At 41.2% G+C, this 26,384-nt stretch overlaps 1 protein-coding gene across 1 annotated transcript; it reads left to right on the top strand.

Moving 5' to 3' along the window:
- The first annotated feature begins 566 nt into the window (after positions 1-566).
- On the top strand, positions 567-25,070 carry LOC145447783 (uncharacterized). The gene is made up of 5 exons (XM_080326053.1): positions 567-852; positions 14,440-14,612; positions 14,739-15,437; positions 15,927-16,026; positions 23,956-25,070. The coding sequence occupies exons 1-5, from the start codon at positions 740-742 to the stop codon at positions 24,926-24,928; spliced, it is 2,058 nt and encodes a 685-aa protein (XP_080182179.1). The 5' UTR covers positions 567-739; the 3' UTR covers positions 24,929-25,070.
- Positions 25,071-26,384: the final 1,314 nt, after the last annotated feature.

A 26,384-nucleotide genomic window follows, 5' to 3' on the forward strand; every position in this document is an offset into this window, starting at 1 on the left:
TTTTAAACTGAAACAGCCCAAATGTAAGTCTTGCTGAGGTCACGGTATGAATTTGAAAAGTGATGGTCAGTTTCGCGGAAACTGACCAAATTTCAAAAGGGTTAATAAACTGATTATAAACTATCGAACATAATGCAATGTTTACTTTGGATAGATAAACCTGTGACATATAAAACGGCGAATCTGTCGGGTAAGCAATTGCAATTTGGCGAGTCCCCTTACGTAATAATGGCTGTCGGGTAAATATAATCGACATGTAGATACCTAAGTGTTGGAGGTTTACCTAGGCTCCTCCTCGCCACCTCATCCGCGTCAGCGGTGTCTTACAAAAGCCTAGAGGTTGGCCGCGCTATAAGTCGGCAGTTACGGAAAATATGAAGAATATCGGCCTGGTGTAAATGACCATAGCAGTCGACAAACACCATGAATACCGCAAAACAAACAAAAAAACAAGATAGCTCTTCACTTCATTCATCATCATCATTGGTTTATTAGCAATTTAGCCATTCTTTACTGTACAATATGACGTCACTAGCGTATCCTAGCAACGAAATCAGTTAATGATATGTCTTCTTTGTCTGGCCGCTATTCTTCGGCTGCTATCAAGTTACGATGGGACTGCATCGCCTTGTGCCGTAACGGTACAATATGGTACACGGCATACAGTGTTAATCTTACGACCGACTTCTCCAGCAAAGCGGCTAAGTGTTGACTTCTCATAAAAGCTGGTTTCGGTATTATGAAAGGTCTAGAAATATGCCGTGGCCAGAATGGCTCGACAGATAGGTGCAGTGGAAGTGACGTTCTAGACATCTCGTGGGCCCACTGGGGAAGATTTCGTCGAAGTACGTTGTGAGTATAACAATACCAACGGTGCTTGGAAGCTCATCTGTTTATGCAATATCGGTTGACAAGTTTTGTTTTGCCGACTTGATTCAATGCTATCAAAACTCCGCATGTAGGCGATACGACATGGCATGTCTGTTTATATGGCTCAGTGTTGCCAACCACCACACCATCGAATGTTAACATGGAATGGCTACCAGCACCGTAACTGCCGCACCCCAAACCCCCCAATTGGGGGGGGAGCTCGAAGGGGGCCTAAAATTATTTCGTGAATTAGCATAAATCATAGAGTATTTTTTCAAAATTTATGCAATTTTTTCAAAATTTTTTCGCGCTGCGCGCGAATTCAAGTAGCCATTTATCTATATTGTTGGGTATTGGGCTTTTACCGCGCCACGACCCACCAAAACATACAATCAAGTTTTAGGCCATATAACATGCGACTCCAAGAAGTGTGCCAGAACGGTCGGCAGCGAGAAAAGCTTGACCGAAAAGGTCTATGTCCTTATGCAGACCGAAGACTTCGTTATATAGGCTATACAAAATACAAATAGGTTTAATTGTCCATAAGCGCCTAAATGACTGGCGCCGAATGTTCTTGTCTTTGCAATCTGAACCTCACAAGACAAATACCATCCTGCAGGGGAAAATGTTATGCCAGCGAAGAAATACCAATTTGAAATCGTGTGCTTCTCTTAGTTTAGAAGCCTACGTTTGGCGATTCTATATTTTTTGATATAGAAGACTGGAAGTCACGAAATAACATCATGTAACAAAGTCATATCAACGGGTCCGCCCGCCCGAAGATGTTAAATCATTATTTACGGGCCCTCCCGTTTTCAAGACACTTCACTCAGCTCTACCGGTAAATCTAATTACGTGAGTAGAGAGGACAATAAATTGATAGCATAATATATATGCAATCGCAGATCTGATTGACCGATTCTATCATAAATTATCGAAAATTTTCGCGCATGGCGCTGGCTCACAATACAGTACACATAATTTCGTGACAAACGCGAACAACGTGATGGGGGGGGGGGGTCGTTTTATCACCGTAAGGGAACCTGACGAGGTGTCGTTTTGTTGTGGGCCTGACGAGGTGTCGTTTTGTTCCTGCCAACGGGTATACGCCCGAAGATGTTTAATTATATTATCGAGTGGTACTACCTTTTCAAACACACCTCACTCAGCTCTACCGGTAAATCTGATTACGTGAGCAGAGAGAAGATAAAAATTGATAACAATATATATGCAATTCCCGATGAAATCATGAATTCTAGAAATTTTCCGAGCTTCGCGCGCTTAGGCGACAAAAGCTGTGTCACTAAACAAAGTCACAATGAATGGATGATTGGCGGTGAACAGTGTATATGACACTAAATCGCGCGCAGCGCGAAGAAAAATTTCATGTAGCATAAATCTGCCCAAAAATAATCTTGTTTATATTGATTTACGAAAATATTATGAGGCCTTCGAAATTCCGGACATTTAGGCATATTTTAGAAATTCCTCCCGGACGCATTTTTTACAGTGAAATTCCGGACATGTCCGGGAAATTCCGGACGTATGGCAACCCTACCCTATGGGAGCCCAAGAGCAACGTTTGGAGTGGGGGACGAATTGCTGCGTTTGTCCTGATTTAGCCACATGCCACGCTAACATTGTATATAAGCCGATGGCTATGGCGGCAGGCCCAAATGTTGAGTAAAGAATTGTGAAATAACGATTAGCGCCCGTTTCAAGTAGAATCATATGAGAATAAGAGAAAGTAAACATAAAATTCTGCCTACAACTTAATACAGATAATGTAATGCAAGCGGCCATTACGAGAACCAGCTCGGTTATGATATATATCAGCAGCTGTTGATTTTAATGCTTCGTCGTGGAAACCGTAATGTTTTATTTGATGAGTAGGCTTCAAAATTTCAAACTTTTGCCCGGTGTACGTTCGTACTACATAGGCCCACTGCCTGTCAAGCAGCAACGGTCAAACCGCGTTTAACTAAGCATAACCAAACATCAATACAGAAGTTACTATTTGAAACTAGGCAGAGTGGTGGTTAATTATCCTGCTGCGAGGTAGTGGCGTCTGGAGTGTATTGATAACCTGATATACAGCACGGTGAGTGTTCTTACAATCACACTAATGCACATCGAATATCTATTCACTATGTGTGGATAGCTGCATACTTCTTAGGCAATGACGAGCAAAGCTAATAGTCCACTTCTAACGTAATAATGAGCAGTGGCATTTGAAAATCTGACGTTTGTGCTATCACTAACTGGTATAATACCTCTTCCTTGTTCACGAATGTTCAGTTTATCTCATAGTCCTGTACAAATAAAAAGTAATCGTTCTTTTGCAAATAAATCGATTAAATATGGGAGTAGTCGAATACGATTACGATTACTTCGGAATTTTCTCGAATATAATCGATTGCGATTACGATTACTTGAAAATGATGTAATCGTCGTAATCGATTACGATTACTAATCGCGATTACCCCATGTCTGATCTGGACACCTAGAAAGTGTAAGCTATATGAAATATAGCAATATTCCCAGCCTAGCGGTCAAGTATTATAGTTTTCGGAATTCCTACAACCATGTTGTGACGTCACGAAAATGGCCGATATTTTTTCACCTCCAATGGCCGGTATCGATAATTCTTTCAAAGTGTGATATCGACTCGATATTATCGGCGAACCGATAATCAGTCGGGCTCTGATTACGATATCCACACGATGCATTAAATCAACAGCTCCTGATATATATCACGTAATTCATAATTATAACATCTGGTATGTTGTAATTACTTTATTGTATGTTGTGAATTGGTGACCTCCGGTCTGTTATAAAATCAAAAGACTGTAGTGCAAACGTAGCAGACGAAACGAAATACTTTCGTGAGACGCACACACAAATAATTGTCATGTCTTTATTCCTCTGTGAGTGGCCCGGGTGGCATTCGTATTTTAAGCTCAGATTACAAGGCTGGGACTATTAGTCAGGCCCACCCAGCGCGGCTATTGACAAATGCTCAAAGTTTTGGCCAAGGTCTTTCTTTCGTAATACACTTCTTGGAGTCGCAAATTGGCCGAAACTGCCGTTCTCCTCTGGTATGTCGTGGCGCGGTAATGACCGGCACCGAAATGCCGATTCCTATAAATTGTGCATGCTTTTTTCATGGGGGCGAGCGGTATGCATTTCAAAATCAATGTATCAAGAGACATATAAATCGCGAAGCCCGAAAAAAAGTTTCCAGTTAAATAATTCTCTCGAAAATACTTTATAATTGAGGTTGGTTTTACCAGATAATTTTGAGTCCCCTTCGAGCGCCCTTCGAGGGTGGGGCATTTACGGACCTTGCAAGAATGCAAATCTTTGGATGCGATAAATCGTCCCCTGTAAAGTTGGGCAATGGGTACATTATGACGTAACAATCAAATAGCGCATCATTTATTGAGAAAGTTGTTATCTCATTAGGCCTTTTCAACGCAATCCTTGTATTCAATATATCTTCGAAGATTAGTTCTAAAAAGCAAAATCAATGTAATCGTGAGTAATCGTAATTACTTTTGAAATGTAATCGTAATCGTTATCGACTACTTCCTGATTTTGCTGTAATCGTAATCGTAATCGCAATCGGTTACATTCATGAAGTAATCACCCATGTCTGATCGATGTGTCGAAATTTGTCACCGTAAATACTATAAATTCAATAATGGTCGAAATTACAATCCAAGATTACGCGGCCTTTACTGGTCGGAATTGACTGAAATTTGGCGTATAGCGTTTTTTCAGGCTACATGACAATTTTATCACTAAGCGAGTGAAATTTGGAAAAAAAGTTATGTTTGAACAACCCTAACGTGACATTCACAATTACAAACTCGAATTACAAACAGCGCCTTGATTGGGAAGTAGCTCTATGGTACCGGCGATAAAATGCAGGCGTGTAGCGCAACGCCATGTTACCGAATACTTTGAGAATTTGGAAGTCAATCAGTATTTAGATTTTCAAAATCAGTGTTACAGTTACATTCGATTAATATCAGTTATATTGAATTGAAAGTTATATACGATGAATTGCGTTATCAATGGTGAGGCTTGGACCGTATGTGACTTACCTCTCGTTTCGAGCTTGGTTTTCGAACAACAAATACCAATTTTTACAGAGAAAATGTGGCGCACACAACGAATCCAATGTAGCGAGTTCGAAAAAGTGCTACGATGATGTCACACATTTTCAATTGTGACGTAACAGCTGATTGGCATGTATGGCTCTTTGGGAGTTAAAATGAAAAAATAGGGTCAATATGGCTCTTCCGACAAAAAAAAGGTTCCCGACCCCTAATAGGATTTCTTCCAATCCAAAAGTTAATATCCCATCCATAGCGCAGAATTTACTGAATCTAGTCTTGATCGAAAGCTACTGTCGCACTGATTCCGAATATATAGATTTTGTCAATTGTTGCGTATACCCGCCTCCCGATGAAGAATTGAAATAATAGGCCTAAATGAAAATACGCATCATGCACAGACAGGACCGAAACAGCACTTCGTCAGTTCCCCAAATCGTTGGTGTTGGGTCCCCCATATGGTGATAAACCAAACTTCCGGGCCCCTTCTGGGAAGATCGCTGACCTCCCATCAGACTATAGGTTTTGGTCGCTATAGTTATCAGCGAGATTTGTTGTAGGCCAGCTTTTTAGTGAGTCAGCTTATTTCGCCTTAAAGCGCGAAAATTTCCCATAATTCATGATTGAATCAATCAATATGATCGGGAGTCACATGTATATTGCAATCAATTTTTATCCTCATTCTGCTCACGTAATCAGATTTACCAGTAGAGCTGAGTGAGGTATCTTGGAAAATGTAGGGCCCGAAAATGATATACTTTCGGTCGAAACCCGTTGGTATAATGACTTCGTTACCTGATGTTATTTCGTGACCTCATGTCTGCTATGTCAAAAGATATTGAAATCGCCTAAGCGTACCTAAGTAAAAGACGCATACGATTTCAAATTGGTACCCTGCGGGATAGCATATATCTTGTGTGGTTCAGATTGACCCGACAGGAACAATTGGCGCCAAAAAAGATACACCAAGGCCGATAAAGTTTAAACCAGGGGTCTCCAACACGCGGCCCGCGGGCCGCATGCGGCCCGCGAGGTCCTATTTTGCGGCCCGCGACCTGATTTGAAAAAAAATCAGAAAAACGCTTAGTAAATCATGTTGAAACGCTAAAATTGATTTCAGTTGAAACATAATGTTGTTGTTTTTCAAAGTGAGCCATTCTATGTGCCCACTATCACTATTACTCACTAGTTGATACGGCTTCGGCATGGTAATATCATTCCATGGATGAAGAATTTGCTGGTACGAATGGGCATATTGCCTTGACGTGCAATGGCCCACCACTGCCAAGACCGAGACGCCTGCAAAACGACTTCGGGCGCTCCAAAAGACCATGCTTTACGAGGAGATAGTTGTCTAGCAAGTAGGCCTACCGTGTATAGCTAACCCCAATATTGATTCTTCAATCCATGGGTGGCCAATCTGCAGCAGTAGAAGGAAAATTATGCGGCTGTCGGCACTTGTAATAACAACCCTAAGTTTTCACAGATACCCCCTGCATCAGCTGTATCTGGGAATCTGATCACATTGGCCGAGAAAGGATAAATATTTTATAGTAATATGTGAAACTATATTAATATTTATTGACGAAATTCACTCATGAACATGAAAAATTTTTCGCGCTTCGCGCGACTACAGATTGGTTCTCTGTGGCTCTTTAAAACATAACTACTAACGATTTGGTGCGCATAGTAAGCCGATATGTGCATATAGATTAGTTCGGAGTGTACCGGCAATGGACATGGACATGATAACGTGGGTATTTGGCCCCAGCTAGTTTATCACGACTAACCACCGGTATGCGGCCGCAGGCTACATGAGTACGCGAAATGCGGCCGTGAATTACAAAAATGTTGGCCACCCCTGTTTTAGCGGCTAAAGAGTGTTGTCATTGTCAGGTATCGTGTACAGCTCATAGTCCAAAATATAATGACATTGATGATCATGATACTTTTTGTTGTATTTGTGTTTGTTCAATAAAATATTAGTTCTTTTGTGGTGACTATAACCGTCGCCTATGTTAGAAAGCACAGCGTTGTAATAACGTAGAGTTATCAGACGTGGTTGTTGAACTGCGTTGCCTACTTTTATATCGATATTGATGTCATGCGGCCCGCGGCCTCCAGGAATTTGGAAAAGTGGCCCGCGACCTATTTTGAGTTGGCGACCCCTGGTTTAAACCAACACGAAGTGCGACCCCAGAAAGATCGCCAGTAATAATATTATAACTTAGCATTATGTCTGTGAAGGGAATTTATGTATAAAAGATCGCCCAGATGTTGGCCGGATCCGGCCCGCGACAGGATTTTTCCGGCCCGTGGACAGTTCCCCGTCTTACATGATAATGTGGCCCGCAGCCCCAGTCTGCCGAGATTCCCCACTGCTTGCACACTACGTCAAATTTTAGCGTTTGTATGTTATTATATACGTGTGTGCGCAGCGTGCGAGAGTGGAGCTTACGCGTAAGTTCGTCGAGGCGAGAAGACTTGCATTATTTATCGGCATTTACGGTGTACTCAGTCCTAATGAATTGATATCTTGGTAAATTTGGGTACTGGGCTTATCGAACGCCTTGAAATCTTAATTAGGGATTGCACCGTGTGTTAATTGATCAGAGAGAAGCAGACATGGCGGCGTCTGTATGACAATGCTGTTCTTAAATCCACCTTGTATTCGTCATTTTCGGCGAGAAATGGCTTTGTGGTGACATTGCTGTCGTTGAAATACATTCATTAAATACGATTTAATGGGCGAATATTGTATCGATTCAGCAATCCGGCCCGCCAAGCAGTGGTGTAGCAGCCACTTGGCGGTTCTGGCTCTGCGCCAGAGGCGGCAGACTCCAAGGGGGCGGAAAAATGAGGCTGCACAGTGTGCACAGCCGGCTAAAAGCAGCGTAATTGGTAGTCCTATAGCTGGCGTCCCGCGAGCTAAAATTTAATCAAACTGGTCTCAATCGAAAGCTAGTGTCACGCCAATTTCGAAAACACGAATTAATATGTTAACATGGCAATGGAACAACTCCAAAATAGCCGTCAAGGCCGCTTGTTCCTAGCAATGTTTGGTTACTGCAGCAATCAATACGTTCATATTGTTAAGTTTATTCCACTGGAAGCTTTTCGACTGGCTCTCTTCAGCAGTGAACGCCAGTAAATGAGGTTAACCAAGTTCGAAATATAGAAAGAATTTTGTCGTTGTGACGTAATAATGACAAGTACACAAGTCGCGAACGGCAGTAAACAGCGCACGGCTACGGTACAGCACACACAAAATCAGCTGTAAAACAGCCGAATGACAAAACAACACTAATGGAAGATTCCCAGCGTGTAGATATGTTCCTTCTGGCGGCAGAGGATCGGCTTTTGCAGCTTTATAATGGTTGATTCAAGGACCTTTAAATGAAAAAGAGAACGACCACGAGCAACTATGGAAAACTGATTGATATTGTAATGTTTTGCCCACTCTGGGTTTTTCAATAGGTGCTGTCCGAAGGCAGAATTACATGCTGTTACTTGGTCATAATCATGCATGGTAACTAGAGACTGTGATGATGAAGCAGACATGTCATCACCCTGCGAATTCCTAATTTGACGTGGGACGTGTCGACGAATTCTTTGTTGCAAGCGTTGAGATATGCGACCCACATACCGGCTGTCACATCGGCACGTATATTGGTAAATTATGTTACTCTGATCAATCGCAGGAAGCACATCCTTACGCGTTGCTGGTAGTAAAGATTTCGTAGTAAATATGACACGGGGTTCCACTTGTGCGAAACAATGACTCACGGAGGACTTAAGCTGTTTTTCACACCTGTTGCAAGCTGTGCCTATCCACGGGAGATGCAAATAAACTGGGCACCTTCTCGGTCCAAGCGGCTTATCTTTGTGGAAATCTTGTATTTTACGTTCAATAATTACTTTGACAATATGCTCAGGATAGCCATTGGCAAGGAAAATGGATTTGATAGTATTTATTTCACAATCCAGTTTGTCATTACTGCAAATCATCAGGGCCCTGTGTACCAGGGTTCTTATCAAATTGATTTTACGTTTCACAGGGCAAAACGAATCCCATAAAAGATACTGACCACTGCATGTAGTCTTACGGTAGATAGATGTAACAAAATTATTGTTCATCTTCTCAACGAAGACATCCAAAAACGGTATCGAATTATTATTCTCTTTTTCAGCAGTAAACTTCAAAGAAGGTGAAGGTTATTTAATTTTTCCAGAAACAAATCACATTGAGCTCCATTATTAAACATGACAAAAGTGTCATCAACATAGCGGTAGTACATCAATGGCCGATCGGCACTATCCAACAATCTCTCTTCATGAAACCCCACGAAGATGTTAGCCAAAATGGAGCCGAGTGGAGAACCCATAGCCAAACCATCTGTCTGTTTGTAAATGGTGTTATTAAAACTAAATTCAACACCACAAGTCGCCATTCGCATAAGTTTTACGAACATTGATTTGGAAAATGCCGGAGATGGAAGCTCACCATCATAAAGTGCATTGGCGCAGATCTCTATGGTTTCTTCAATAGGGACATTGGTAAAGAGGCTTGATATATCAAAGGAGCTGAGGTATACCTTGGAGGCATCGTGATCGATATTATTGATAATATTAGCAAACGTGAACGAGTCCCGAATGCAGTTGTCATCATAGAGCGCACTCACCGGCTTAAGGAATTCCACCATCCACTTCGCGAGTTTGTGGTACGCCGATCCAACCATCGATAATATTGGGCGAAGGGGCACGTCTGGTTTGTGGATTTTCGGGAGACCATACATTCGTGGACGGAGTGAACCAGTCGGTCTAACTTCGTCATACGTCGCCGATGAAATCTTTCCAGCCTTTTTCAAGGTTTGGAGCGCGCGTTGAATACGCGATTCGATTTTAGCCGTGCTATCATGATCGCAAGCTGGACCGATAGTTTGGAATTTCGTTCGATCGTTGAGAATAGTATTCATCTTGGAAATGTAGTCCGATTTGTTCAAAATAACAACCCCGGATCCTTTATCAGGTTTCGTAATGTGAATGGACGCATTAGTCTTCATTGACCTGATACGATAGCAGTCCTTGTTCATCAAAAAATCGCTCTTGTCTACCGGTGTGCCACAGAATCCATGCACCAAACTACTTAATTTCGCTTTAAGAGCAGCAAGTTTAGCCGAGTACTCCTTAGCTTCAGTTTCATCATCATACGTTTGCCGGTGATGATGTAATTGACCGAGAAGCACTTCAAACTCTGCGAAAATATCTTCGCGACTCACGTCATTCGAAGGGATGGCAAAATCGAGCCCAAGTGATAACACAAACTCCTCGGTGGCATTGAGGGTATAGTCAGATAAGTTTGTAATCAATTTCTTACCGCATAACGATTTACCGCCAAACCTGTTAGCGATGAGCAAGTTAATGTTGCGTTCATTCTTGGTAGCGATGATCTTTGCATCTCCCGTGGATAGGCACAGCTTGCAACAGGTTTGAAAAACAGATTAAGTCCTCCGTGAGTCATTGTTTGCCACAAGTGGAACCCCGTGTCATATTTACTACGAAATCTTTACTACCAGCAACGCGTAAGGATGTGCTTCCTGCGATTGATCAGAGTAACATAATTTACCAATATACGTGCCGATGTGACAGCCGGTATGTGGGTCGCACATCTCAACGCTTGCAACAAAGAATTCGTCAACACGTCCCACGTCAAATTAGGAATTCGCATGGTGATGACATGTCTGCTTCATCATCACAGTCTCTAGTTACCATGCATGATTATGACCAAGTAACAGCATGTAATTCTGCCATCGGACAGCACATATTGAAACACCCAGAGTGTGCAAAACATTACAATATCAATCAGTTTTCCATAGTTGCTCGTGGTCGTTCTCTTTTTCATTTAAAGGTCCTTGAATCAACCATTATAAAGCTGCAAAAGCCGATCCTCTGCCGCCAGAAGGAACATCTCTACACGCTGGGAATCTTCCATTAGTGTTGTTTTGTCATTCGGCTGTTGTACAGCTGATTTTGTGTGTGCTGTACCGTAACCGTGCGCTGTTTACTGCCGTTCGCGACTTGTGTACTTGTCATTATTACGTCACAACGACAAAATTCTTTCTATATTTCGAACTTGGTTAACCTCATTTACTGGCGTTCACTGCTGAAGAGAGCCAGTCGAAAAGCTTCCAGTGGAATAAACTTAACAATATGAACGTATTGTTTGCTGCAATATTGAAGTTCTGTACTTCGAAAAGCCTATTTAATGTTTGGTTAGTTAATGCAAAACTACTTCATTCGACATTCACACGACATTTATGCTCGTGTCTGAAACTTTATCCGACCATTGGTGTTTCAATTGCGAACAGTACGAGAAGCTTCTCAAAGCTCAGACTGATTAAGTCTCATTTACGTTCTACCATGAATGATGATCGGCTATCAGCTCTATCCATTCTGTCTATTAAAAGAGACTACGTTCAAAAACTTGAATTTGAGGATATTATCGCTGATTTTGCTTCGGCGAAAGCCCGAAAAGTTAAGTTTTGAGGCGGCTATTGATTTTCGATTTGCACAATACATTCGTTCGCTATGTCTTGTCTTTTATAATTTTGGCCTTATTAACGTTGAGATGGTGAGGCTGAGACGCGGCATATTATTTGTAGTTATTTTTATTGACAAGATTGCTTGAACATGAATCTATGTCGAAATTCGCTGCGGTCTACTTAGGGGTGGGGGGGGGGGCATTTTATGCGAGAGCCAGGGGCGGCAGCACATGCTGCTACGCCAGTGCCGCCAAGTGCCTAATTTTTCTATATCCGGCCCGCCGACTGGAGTAGTGGCCCGCCCCTGGCCTATATGAATGTACGTACACGATACCTAGCGACAACTCAGGCCACATAATGCCACAATGCTGAAATACATATTGACGTTTTAAACGTCGCCAAATGTATCAACTGGGGCAATCAAATGAGATAATAATCCCATAAAATCAATATCTTCCGTCGCTTTGCCAACAATTTCGACGATGACTTGCAAGGGAATATAAGCTTACGCTTTAGGCCAGACCGGAAAATGTAGGCCTATTCGGCGTACCATTGAATCGCGCGTAGCGCGAAGAAAATTTCGGGAATAATCAAAATCTCTCAAGAAATCGGGAGTCACTTCGTAAATTCAAATTGCATGTCAACGACCGCCAACACGTACTGATTGAATTACGTGTCCACGGCCACACAAAACTTCCTTCTATACGGCCGCAGGTTGGCCACCCCTGGTCTAGACAATAGACATTTTCTATTTGACTACTTCCTGAATTTCGTTTCTGACCAATGTTTATTAGTAGTTAAAGTGTGTGTGTGCTTGTAATCAGTATACTGTGTAATGAGGAGATTAGTAAGTTACATCTCTGTATTGGTTGCTAACTCATACACGTTAGAGTTGCACTTCGATTGTTTTATCTACATCTTAATTATACAGGATTGGATATCCTATGCCACAAAAACTTATAAAATAGGAGAAAGGAAGGATAGTTAGAAACTCATTCTCCCATGTTAATTGCATAGCGAATAATTTGATCTGTGCCACAATGAAACAATTTTGCATGCCATCGTTAATCAAATGTATGTATATGTTTAATGGTTATAAGTAGGCCAATTTTTTTGACATTTCAAAATTGTAGACAGAGTCAAAAAAAATTTACAACTTCATTTCGCTAGTATTGTAGATTTTGCACTGTAGGGGAACTTATCATTTGACATTTTAAAGCTTGTAGCCTACCTTATAGGCCCACCGTCGTGGATTGCCCATTGTCTGCACATTGTGAATCATAAACATTCAAATAAAAGTAATAGGTTGACAATCTTGACATGGTGTTATGCTCAACGTACCGTAATATCCTAACCGAAGCAAGATTGTGCGGGCATTGCATGGTTCTTATATCAAGAAGCGCATTATGAAAAATTGTAATGTAGACACCATTGTCAGAATGAAGTAACACGGTATGTCACCAGCAGTGCCCGCACGCACAACTCCAGTGTTGTCAGCCAACAACAGCTACTGTTGAACGTGCTTTATCTATTCTTGGCAAGCTACTTAGTAAGGACAGACACATTCTACCCGAGAATGTAGGAAAGTATCTTTCGTTGTCTACAACAGATTTTAATTACTTCTACTATAATACGTGATGTAACTACTGGAATTCTTCATATGGCCAGTTTTTTTTCAGGCCGAACTACTTTGTAAGGATACAATGCATGTGTTCTGTTATCCTTTATTAAAGCTTAATATCGTGTCGTTAGTCATATATTCACCGAATCTTGACTCTGCATATATGTGTGTGATTTAATATATATGTTTCACGAAATTATTCATATATGCATCAAACACTCCCAATGGGTGGCGACTGACTCTGAAGGCCTAACGGCCCCTCGTCGTCTCCCAGTCTATTCCGCAATATTTGTTTTCGTTTACTGTTTATTTATTGATGTGACGAATAAAAGACTATCTATCTATCTATCTATAGACAGTTCGAACCAGAAAGGACAGGCGGTTCGAACAAGAAATGAAGATAAGTAGTACAATTCTAACATTATGTGGGAAAACACCTAATTTGCACACGTTAGGTCATAATTTGGTCAAAATTATGTTTTTTAAGGAAAAAATCTTTCGTTTTTTAGGTAAAAAGAATTTCCCTAATTATAAGATAGTCATTTAACCGTCACTGTGGCATATAATTTTCGAAATAAATTGGTAATACTGTCTCCGGGAGGAAATTCTAAAATATGCCCAAATGTCCGGAATTTTGAAGGCTTTAAGTAGGCTGAGAAATTTTTCGAAAATCAACATCAACACTAATATTTTTTTGCAGATTTATAATATTTGAAATTTTTCTTCGCGCGCAGTGCCATTTAGTGTTATGTATATTGATTCTATTATCGGGACCACCACCCTCGCAAAACTACAATAAAAAATAAATCAAAATAACCACCATTTACTGAAATAAGTTTATATGTAATCTCAATTAAAGGAGAACGGTATATTCCTAGAGTTGGTTGAGTCCGTTTGCGGGTCGTTCGCCTTTATTCGGGAGAAGGTGATACTTGGTTGTACACCGAAACGTTTCTTCTCTCGATATTGTCGAAGAGAAGAATATTATTCGAGTTGACTTAGTCGGTTTACCCACGGCGAAAGACTATACACGACTCTCAGTGGTCGACTCAGCATAGACTCACTACCGTAAAATCACATGAATACCATCATGAACATCAATAATTACGACCGAAACCCTCAAAATGTCACGCTCTAGCACCATATACTTGCGAAAAAACGGTTGCATAGATTTTTGGTTGATGTCAATTTTTGAAAGTCCACCGGTCCGCCAGAATTTTTTTAGGTCAAAATCGTCCGTTTTTTAGGTAAAGAAAAATCGCCCCAATGACCGATTATTTTTTAGTTGTGGTGGAAACGCAGTCAGCTCCACTTGCGGCTCTTCCAATACTTTGTCTCTTGTGAAGTCATTTTGTCAAGGAAAGAACACGTGTTTCCTCAGCGCTACTACCGCAATTTTTGGCACTCCTTGCCCCTCTGGACAGGAGTATCTCATGATGGATTATGAATGCGTCGCCGGTAAGTAACTTGTTTCAGGGTGGTATTTTAGTCTTCATGTAAGCGGAAGAACGGTGCAGTGTTGCAATTTAGTAATGAATCGCGTCAACATACCTTGCCTCTAATTATGACTTTTTCGGTTCTTAGGTCCTCCAACTACTACTACTACTGCTGCCTTGACGACGGAATCAGAATCAACCGCTGCTGCCGTGACGACAATGCAATCCACTGCAGAACCAACAACTGATTTCACGACAACACTGCAATCCACTGCAGAACCAACAACTGATTTCACGACAACACTGCAATCCACTGCAGAACCAACAACTGATTTCACGACAACACTGCAATCCGCTGCAGAAACAACTACTGTTCCTGTAACCACTCCGCAATCCACTGCCGCACCAACTACTGTCCCTGTAACTACACTGCCATCTACCTTAGAGCCAGTTACCGGTCCCGTAACTACTCCGCAATCCACTGCGCAATCGACAAATGTACATGGGACCACTTCGCAATCCACTGCAGAACCGACCGCTTCTCCCGTAACTAATACGCAATCCACTGTAGAACCAACGATTGTTCCTGTAACTAAACTGCAATCCACCTCAGAGCCAGCTACTGGTCCCGTAACTACTCCGCAATCCACTGCGCAATCGACTAATGTACATGTGACCACTTCGCAATCCACTTCAGAACCAACCGCTTATCCCGTAACTAATACGCAATCCATCGCAGAACCAACTGCTATCCCCGTAATGAATTCACAGTCCGTCGTAGAACCAACTGCAAAATCAGGAACCACGAAAGAGCGAGCTACAACTTTGGAATTTACAGAAGCAGCCGGTGAGAATTTTTCATCACACTACCGATCCATCATACGCTTCTTCAGAATTGACTCTTGAGCCGTAATTTTGACACCCTTGATTTTCTGTTGATTCAAGATTGTCATGCCACATGTATGGATTTTGACACCCTAAATTCTAAATATGAACGTCACTGCAAGAAAAACCGTATTCGTTTGTGAAAGTGAGCGATATCTCCCTGATGAATGTTATGAATAATTTCCAAATGACGGCGTGTCTATTTGAATTAATCCAAGTCTGTTGCAATGAAAACAGCGTTGCCAAGGACTCTACAGACATCTTCACTTACAACGGGCTCACAGTCAACCATACGGAGGCTATCACAGCACTTGGTTCGGAAATAGGTTGAACCGCTTGTCTTGAATTATTTTTTATCTTTACATTCAATCCCCCTGGAATAATATCCAGGCCACGATCTGGAAATTCATGTTCTGCTCTGCCATGTTATTATCCTTCATTTACATTTCAGGCTCTGGTGCGGCAATGTCGAGTGCGTCTCTGGGTGGCCTTGTTGTTGGAATCTTTGTTGTCCTGGTCGTGATCGCTTTGGTACTGTTATTTAGGAAAAAGTAAGTTTGGCCTGATATATTCTCGCGGGTATCGTTATACGTTCCATCCTATTGTTTCGACTTCTCTATATCTTTGTCGGTGGCGGCTCGTGACAATATCAGGTGGTGGGGCAAGGGGTGTACGCGATTTTAATTGTCTAAATGACGTCACAATATGTATTCCGACGTGAAAATGTGACTTCGTGGTGGTCACACACAGTTTGTATGGGGTAGAGACATTAGGCACGGTTAACAAGGCTTACGTATTTCAAATTATTCGAAAGAAAATATGAAGTGCAGTAGTTCATACCTGCATATTTTAACGTTTGTAGCAGTAGGCCTATTGCGCGCAGCGTGATATCATAGTTGCAAAACGTTCATTGTCCAATGACGAGTTCATTGAAATCTGGAATACCCAGAATGAGAGCGTTGAGAATCGTGAGCACATCTAACGCATCGAACCTAATTACTACAGCAAAGTTGATAGAATGCGATTTTTCAACTAGAAGTTCATTAGTGGTTACTATACTTCGGAAAAAGATGTATTGGAATATAAACAAGTCAACTCGAGCCGGGCAATGTCGACCATCGGGTACTATCACACCGTTTGCAGTAGACCACATGCTTCAGATCACGATATACCCAATTTTGGTCTAACTAGAGACACCACCCCTGGCACCAGCTGGGTAAAAGTGTATAACAAGGGGTCCTTATCATCGCTTATACGTCAGCTTTTTCATTTTTTTCGAAATACCTTGGGAAAAAGGTAAGAGTGTGCTTTCCTCCCGCGTACGATTAGATCAATGGACAATTTCCAGGCTGATAAGGGCCGAGTCTTGCGCAAAAACACCAATTTTTGCGTCAAATATATTGAGGAATGGGCTGATCAAGTGATCAGCTGTTAGCCGTCATCGAAAACGAACTATAGCTATCGCGCTAGTTGTAAGCAAATGGCTTGAAGGCCACAATTTCAAGGTGGAATTGACATTGGAGAATACCAAATAAAGCAAATATTTGAATGCAAACCGAGAATCTTAGTAAACTGTTTCATGAGATCATCATCTCATCACCTATCTCAGTATGAAACACAGTTAGAATTAGCACAGACCAACACCGGCTTTTGCGTGAAATCCGCAATGCGGTAGTTTGGCCTATGTGTCAGATCAGCGTATACATCTCTACCATACTCGACCTCGATAACGAAATTACTGCCCTAATCATTGAGTGTCAACCTCGGGACTTGGCACAGCGTTCGAAACTAAAATCAAGACATACTGTCCAAAAGCTCATGACCGATCTAGGTATGGAGCACCGTTAAAAGCAATAGAGACCAATACCGGTTTTGCGTAAAATCTGTTAGCGATAAATGGCGAGTCAGCTCTCACTCGACTTAGGAAACGAAATTACCACCCACATAGTTCGGTGATAAACTTTAAACTTGGTACAGCGTTCGATACCAACATTAAGACTTACTATGTCAAATGTCATGGCCGATCTCGGGATGGAACATCGTCAAAATCAATGGAGACCAAAACCCGCTTTTGAGTAAAATCTGCTTGCGATGCATGACGGATCAGCACACAGTCAACTTTGGAAACCGGCTAGGCATTTAGAAAGCGAAAACACAGAAGATAATTCGATTTTCGTAGAGACGTCGCTATGTATGGACATTTACATGCGAAAGCACAAAAAGAATGCGATTTTTCGCTGGGATTTCGGTATATATTGTTTGCTGAGCGTCTATAAATGGTAAATCATTGTTATTGAACAGAATTTTATGTGGGACAATTCCCCAGTTGCCATATAGGACGAGCCGCCACTGATATTTGTGATCTTTAAAATCTACAAGATATTCCTAGCTGATTATTGTCAATTCCAATGATTGAAACATTAACGCAATCCTACGCATAGCGTTCTACAAATGTGTCAGCAATCAGCATACAGTGTTAAGGGCTCCCAGAACTTCTTTTCTCGCGGCCAATTTTATGCATAAAAAGTTTAGATTCTAAACCGGTGGTTCCCAAACCTTTTCAGCTTGTGGTAGCCTACACGAGAAAAGTTTGTTGAAAAAAACTATTTCCATGTGTTATTGCGATGGGGGTTCTTATTTATACCAACGTCCAAGATAGACGACTGAAACGAGGCTGTATTGTTGACCAACACGCCTAATTTGTTCGTTGATTTCAATTCAAAAGTCTCTCTCGTGCACAGCATTTAATTCCAGTCAAAACAGAAACGTCATTTCCCCAATTCTGGGGGGGGGGTCTTTCGCTAGCAGCTGTGTTTTAAAAGTGGCTCGCATATTCTGACTGGATGAACTGGGACTCTATATGTAGTCGATGTAGGATTGGCCTCTACCGCTGTTTCAGCATCTTTGTGCAGTTGACTTACTACCATTATTGAGAAAATTTTAAGCAGCTGTTCATTGATATGGCTGTAGTTTTAATCAGATCTGACCCAAGTAGCCAGTTTTGCTTAGGGTTGCATTTAAAACAAACGATGTCTTAAAACAGTGTTCAAAACAAACGCCTTTTCCAAAACAACAGTTTTTTCAAACGCTGTCTAATTATGCCATAATGCAAATACTTACGAAAAAACATGTGGTATGAGCCCACGGACGATCTGCACCCAATATAGTCGACGTGGGGTGGCTGGAACCCTCGAAATCGTCGTCGGTACAACAGGTACAGCACGTAAATATAGATCAGGGGTCACCAACACGCAGACCGCGGGCTGCATGCGGCCCGCGATGTCCTATTTTGCGGTCCGCGATCTGATTTCAGATTTCAGGAAAACGCTAAGTCAAGCATTTTGAAATGCTGAAATTGATTTCAGTTCAAAAATATTGCTCTTGTTGTTTGAAACTAAGCTATTTCATGTGCCCAACGTCCATACTCCTCAATAATTGAAACGTCTTCGGCGATGGCAACAGCATTCCATCAAGGGAGAATCAGCTGATATGTATAGGCATATTGCCGTGACGCACAATGTTCCAGAAATTGACAAGGCCGAGACGCATAGGGGGTACCCACCAGTGTTGGGATCAAGTCACTGGGATCAAGTCACTACCTTCGAGTCACGAGTCATCTCGAGTCATTGCACATTTTGACTCGAGTCAAGCCAAGTCAATTAATTTTCGAAGGTGACTCGAGTCAAGTCAAGTCACTCGTTTTTGGAGGTGACTTGAGTCAAGTCGAGTCAAGTCAAGTCACGAGTCAAGTCACAATTCAAGTCAAATTGGATTGTCGAAGTATGAGGGATGATTCAAAGTCATTACATTTTGCTACCTGTGTGAATGACAGATTGATTGGTGATATATCTTGAATCAAATAACAAGTATTCAGTTAAATATACGTGCAAAAAGGCGTTGTATCGCTCACGCACGCTTGAAGCTGCTAATAAAATAGAGGATCGAATACGAAGCGCCGAGAAGTTGAAACAAATTGATATGGTACAATACACTACCCATCTACACATCCGTGAGATTATAAACGCATAAACTGTATTCGTTCGATTCAAATAATATAAGAAGGTTGGCTAAGGTGGGAACTTCGCGATGTAAGCACTGAGCCGTCTAACAAACAGAGATAGGTTACTATTAGATTATTCTACAGCAAGTACATAAACGTAAGCTGTGATCATTTCATTTTCGGTCAATTTAGTTGTGATGCAACAATGGAGGATCAGTTAAAAGTACAATAAGTGAATGACTGATTGCTCTCACAAGTCACACCGGCGTATCGCGAACAATCCAAACATCAAAAAGATGCAGTGATTTAATCGACACCGATTACTAGATGACTTGAAATTGACTCGTAAATTTTGCTCCGAGTCACGAGTCAACAGGGCTGTGGAGTCGGAGTCGGAGTCGGAGTCGGGGTAATTTTCGGTGGATGACCATAAAGTATAATATTTCATAGCAGATTTATTTGACTTGAAATTTTTCTCGGTACTTCGCATGATTCATTGTCACTAGATATCTTGCATTCAGTATTTGAGCACCGTTCTGAAAATTATGAATAATATTATTCACCGAATTGAGTCTAACTATTCGCAATTAGGAGATAACGTGTCGTCCAACATGCGGCTTCGCTTGTGCACTCGCAGCGAGATCGTCGACAAAACATTTGCACAAAATGATAGAGGCATGTTCACTGATACCGTCGATTTTGCTACGTCTAAACGTCGAAAAATCCTGTCCTTGCCAAATGAGCCCAGTAGTATACAGATGCGACCCCCAATGTATGTTAGCGACATATTTATTGATATAGCCTAATTCAGTCGTTATCTTGCAAAAAAATTTCGCGCTTCGCGCGACCAGGGCCTGATTGCGCACTGCACAGTTGCATGAGATATTGTTATCAATTTAGAGCGTATTAATATAAGTCCTGTTTGCAATATAACCTAATTCGGTTCGCTCCTATCGACGACTAAAAAAATGTTATCAACATTCCAGTTGCCCACGCAATGGTTCGTAAATCTCAGGTGTCCCTTTCGCCAAAAAAGTTGTCCACCCCTGATATAGATAAAATTAGACATTACTTGCAAATTACAACTCAGTTGCAGAGGGGAAGAAAATCGCAAGATGAGTTTTCGCGATGCAGTCAAAATTAATGCAATTTTTGGAATTATACCATGATACTGTGACAGAGCAAATGCATCGGCTGGTTTTGTAAAATTGTAAAAAATGATGTAAATATGACCAAACGATGCTTCCCACTAGACAAAATTAAAAATATTTGTAGTGTAGCTTAGCTATTTGGGTCGAACAAATGATTAAGAAAGACTGCGAGTCCCAATCCTTGAATACTTGATTAAGTACATGTAGACTAGACATAGGCTATGGTCTTCGACTACTTAACTAAATTCCATTTATGACCAATGTCTATTAGTAGTAAGAGTGTGTGTGCTTGTAATCAGGATAGTGTGCAATGACAAAATTAGTAAGTTCAATCTCTTTATTAGTTGCTGATTCATACACAAGAGCTACACTTGGATTTTTTATCTAAATTTTTATTATACAGTATTGGATATCTGCCATATTTGAATGAATGATTCATACATTTCAGGATATTAGAGAGTCCATGTTATAAAAACTTCGTGTTAATGGCATAGTGGATAATTCGAACTGTGCCACAATGAAACAATTTAGCATGCCACCGTTAATCATATGTTTGCATATGTTTAATGGTTGTATGATAGTCATTCAACCGACAATGCGGCATATAATTTTCGAAGTAAATTGGTAATAATGCTGGACTCGGAGTCGAAAGTCGGAGTCGGTACGTTTAAAGACCCAGGAGTCGGAGTCGGAGTCGGTACGTTTGAAGACTCAGGAGTCGGAGTCGGAGTCGGTATATTGAAAATGTGTGGAGTCGGAGCCGGAGTCGGTGGTAAAATTTACCGACTCCACAGCCCTGCGAGTCAATCCACATTTCTGAAGCGCCGAGTCAAGTCAAGTCATTTTTGCAAAGTGACTCGAGTCAAGTCAAGTTATGCGAAAAAGTTGACTCGAGTCATCCCAACATTGATACCCACACGATCAAGCGTTACAAAGAGACAGTATATCAGCTAGTACAGTGTCTCTCTAGCCCCGATATCGATTCCTTAAGTCCCTGAAAAGCGTTGTAAATGTCAGGTATTGTGCTGCGCAGCTCATAGTTCAAAATAAAATGAAATTGATGATAATGATCTTTTTGTTGTAGATTATATGTAGGCTATTTCTTTATCAAAAGATTACTTCTTTTGTAGTAACTATGCCCGTCGCTCATGTTGGAGAGCAATGAGTTGTACTGACCTAAGGATTTTAAATAAATACGCGTTTGCTCAAAGGGTGACATATATTTTGTCTCGATATTGCATTCTTGCGGCCCACGACCCGTTTTGAGTTGGCGACCCCTGGTATAGATCATTGGTACGGAATGGGTGTTCTGATGATGAAGAACGCCGACCGTAAAAATGCTGCATAAAGATGTAGTCCTAGTTGAAGATATTTTTGGTCTGTTTAAGACAGTGGTTGGAAACTCTTTTCGTCGAAGGAGCCATATTTACCCTATATTTTCAATTGTCAATATCAACCCACTGTGACGTAACAATTGAATATTCGTGACGCCATGGCTAAAAAACAAAACAAAAAAACAATAAAAAACATGTTTTAAACAAGAGCCATGTTTTAAAGACGTTTGTTTTAAATTGATTTTTTACCCCAAATGTAGCCCTAGTGTTGCTACTCTGAAGTGGAAAAAGAGGTGCCAAGAGTACCCGAGTAAGTAGTTTCAATTAGCATACTCATTATTGGCAGCAGATTTTGGGTGGCTTTGTTCGAAATTGCAATGGGCACCTTCTCGACTAATACAAAAGGATTATAATGACACGTCATATTGAAGGTGCAATTTTCTAATATGTATTCCGTTATTACGAAGTGGAATTAGTTTAAAACATAACCACCCGATTGTGTTGAGCAAGTAGGCATGCAATACTCATACTTGACTACTACAAAATAATAGAAGAAATACATTATTGACCATTGCATGTTCAATCGTGAGTCATAGACTAGTGCAGTGGTTCTCAACCGGGGGTCCGCGGACCCCTAGGGGTCCGCGAAGCAATTTCAGGGGGTCCGCGAGACCTCTAAATTTTCAAAATGATTGGTAACCTAATTTTAACTTTTAATAGCTTGAGAAAGCATGAGGTAGTTTCGCACCGCAACCGCTAAAACTTCATGACTCACATCATCATAATAATCGCCTCACATGAAATATCCTACTGTGCAAATTCATTTTAATTGCCAAATTGCCAATAACCTACTGATACGAACATATTGCTGTTTAGGGGCGTTTTGGTGGGGTTTGTGGAAAAAAATGAAAATATGGAGATAGTAAGGTCAAATAGGGTGACTTCGTTAATGTTTGCAAACCCTTTTCGATTTGAAGTTGTCAGTCTCATCTAATTAGTGAACAGTCGTTTGAAATGAAAATTTCTGAAGTATTTCGTCTTATTTGTCCCGATAAAGGGATTGGAACCTCGCCACGAAATTGATTTTTATCCTGTGATTTACATAACCACTATTCCAGAATAACTTCAAGATGAGATGCCACATAACAATGACTAGGCTGGACGTAATATGTTCATTATTAATATTTTTTGTTCATTTTGGTGCCATAAATGTTGCGATCACACCAAAAGTAGCCTATCGTCGGAAGCGTTCCGCGTTAATATTGCAGTAGCCTCCATCCAACGTTCCAGCTAATTTTCGACGAGTCGTGCGCACATTCACCAAGTCACTGCGCAGACCCTTGCACAACAGTGTGTAACGACTAAAAAAAGGGTCATCTTTTCGGATTTTTTTGTGCGCAAGTTAGATTTTCTGTGCACAGAGACCATGTCAACACTGCGCACGTGCGTAGCTTAGAGGGAACATTGCCTCTATCTTTTTTGAAATGGATTTTTATCACTCATCGCTCATATCAAATCGAAGACGCGGATCTTCAAGACACGACCACGTACTTCAAGAAATACAGCTGTAAAATTAGCTTTGAAATAATAAAAGTCGACCCAATTTCTACATAAATAGTATGTTAATTTCAAAATAAGTCGTTTTGTTACAGTTTATCACAAGCCTACAGTTTATATTTGCACAAGAGAGATGACGATTGCACCATAATCGAGCTAAATTTGAACTAATACTTGAGGGGGTCCGCGAGGGTTCGTGACGGCCAAAAGGGGTCCGCGAAGCCAAAAAGGTTGAGAACCACTGGACTAGTGTATACACTTGAGTAATTTTTCAGACCCTTTCATTTTCACCTTCCATTTGAAATGGTCTTGACGTATCCTTTAAAGAGCTATGTCTAATTGTAATTGAGAAGAGTTTCTCGGCATTATTTCTACTTTTACTTTGACCACCTCTTACTTTATACCCGCATTCACGTGACTTTCATTGTCCGCTTTCAGCAAAGTATACGCGCACGAATTTCACAAAGAAACATCAGAGCAGGCGGTTGAGAACGGTCGCGACGATTCGACAGTCGGAGAGAAGGCGAGCTTGATTTCAGAAACCGCACGCGAACTCTCGCAGGTCACCGTAACGTCAAAATCAGGGCACGATGTTAATAACAGTGTTAAAAGTTCGAGCCAGGAAGCATCACTGTCGCAGCTGTTTGAAGCACATCACGTCAGCGACGACGGGAGTGAACTGGAATGTCTGGCCATGAACGAGAGCAGGGAAATAGCAATAAGCGATTGGTACTTGGACGACGAGGAATATGATGCTATCGAAGACAAGTGTCATGAAGCTCAGGTTAGATCTTCTCAGGAATCCGTTTGGACGTACGTCTCCATTCCGGCGTCTCAGGTCAAGAAATCAGCCTCGGCTGAGAATCTTTCCGAGTCCGGTAAAGATGCGTTAAAAACGGCGCTCACACTGAAATCCACGACTAGCGTCATGCCAGAGGTACATAGAGAACACGATTCCGCTGAAGTGGAACGTTCTTCGTCGCAGAAATCTGTGCTTAACCATTCCGATCCCGGTAAAGATGTGGTAGAAACCGCGCTCTCGTTGAAATCCACGAGTAGTGTCAAGTCAGAAGTACATATAGAACACGATTCTTCTGAAGTGGAACGTTCTCCGTCGCAAAAATCTGTGCTCAACCATACCGTACCCGGTAAAGATGCGGAAGAACCCGCGCTTTCGCTGAAATCCGCGAGTAGCGTCAAGTCAGATGTGCCAATAGAACACCCTGCTACTGGGAAAGAAAGTTCTCTCTCGCAAAAATCTGCGGCCGAATTGGCGGCAGTTGATTGCCAACCGCAAGGCGTGTCTCTTCACGATTCTGCTTCTAGCAGTTCAATCGCAACTGGAGAAGATTCGACCAAGTCCAAAGCCGCGATGCAAGATTCCGCTGTTGGGCAAGAGAAATGCGATTAGTCTACGAAAGAAGAATGCGATACATGCCGTTGGAAAATACGAAGGTGTTGCAATGACCTTATTTAAAATCAGGGTAGTGTAGTGACCATGAAGTTGACCATACATTCATATAAGTGCAAAGTACGTACATAACTGTGGGTAATTTGCGTGTATTTGATATGATTGATTGACTGGGCAGTCACTTTAACAAGGCCCGTGTTCAGGGCTGTGGAGTCGGTAAACTTTGCCACAGACTCCAACTCCGTCTCCAGACATTTTCATTATACCGACTCCAACTCCGACTCCACACATTTTCAATATACCGACTCCGACTCCTGAGTCTTTAAACGTACCGACTCCGAATCCGGCTCCGACTATTTTCTTAAGAGAACTCCGACTCCAACAGTATTACCAATTTACTTCAAAAATGATATGCCACAGTGACGTTTAAAGGACTATCATATAACCATTAACATCAAACATTTAACATATGCAAACATATGATTAACGATGGCATGCAAAATTGTTTGATTGTGCCACAGCTTGAATTATTGACTATGCAATTAGCATGAAAGAATGCCTTTCTAAATATCCTTCTTTTTTCATATTTTATAAGTTTTTATAACATGGACTCTTAAATATCCTAATATTTATGAATCATTCAAAGATGACATATATCCAATCTTGTACAATTAAAATGTAGATAAAACAATCGAAGTATAGCTCTTGTGTATGAGTCAGCAACTTATACAGAGATGTAACTTACTAATTTTCTCATTACACACTATACTGATTATACGAGCACACACACTCTCACTACTAAACATTCGTGAGAAACGAAATTGGCGACCAGAGCGCTGAAAATTATTAAAACTGGTCTTAATCGAAAGCTAGTGTCGCACTGATTTCGACAATACAAATTAAAATTTTGTCAGAGCAATGGAACCACCTCAAAACAGCCCTCAAAGTCTGAAAATCGGCATTGTTCTAAACAATCGCTTGATGAAATTGACCATCGTTATGTTCATTGTGTCGCGGCGCTGCCATTGTCGAAACAATCCCGATTTTCAGACTTTGCGAGCTGTTTAGGGGTGGTTCCATTGCCCTGACAAGATTTTATTCCATATTCTCGGAATCAGTGTGACACTAGCTTTCGATTAAGACCAAGTATATTAAATTTCAGCGCTCTGGTCACCAGCTACAGCACTACCATTCCCAAAAAATGCATTAATTTGTGCCTGCATCGCGAAGATGCATATTGCGATTTTCTTCCTTTATGCAACTGAATTGTAATTTGCAAATAATGTCCAATTTTATCTATATTGTCACTAATACCAGAGATTGATGGTACATAAAATACTATTTTAGTTATTATTAATAATTTAAAGATAGCTTTGAAAGCTTTGAAAGCAATTGTTTTCATAATAAAGAAGTCGGAGTCAGGGTCATTTTCACAAACTCCGACTCTAGTCAGCAT

This window comes from Botryllus schlosseri, chromosome 10 (genome assembly GCF_051294905.1).
Source record: "Botryllus schlosseri isolate E-star chromosome 10, Bs_hap1, whole genome shotgun sequence".
NCBI classification, from domain to species: domain Eukaryota; kingdom Metazoa; phylum Chordata; class Ascidiacea; order Stolidobranchia; family Styelidae; genus Botryllus; species Botryllus schlosseri.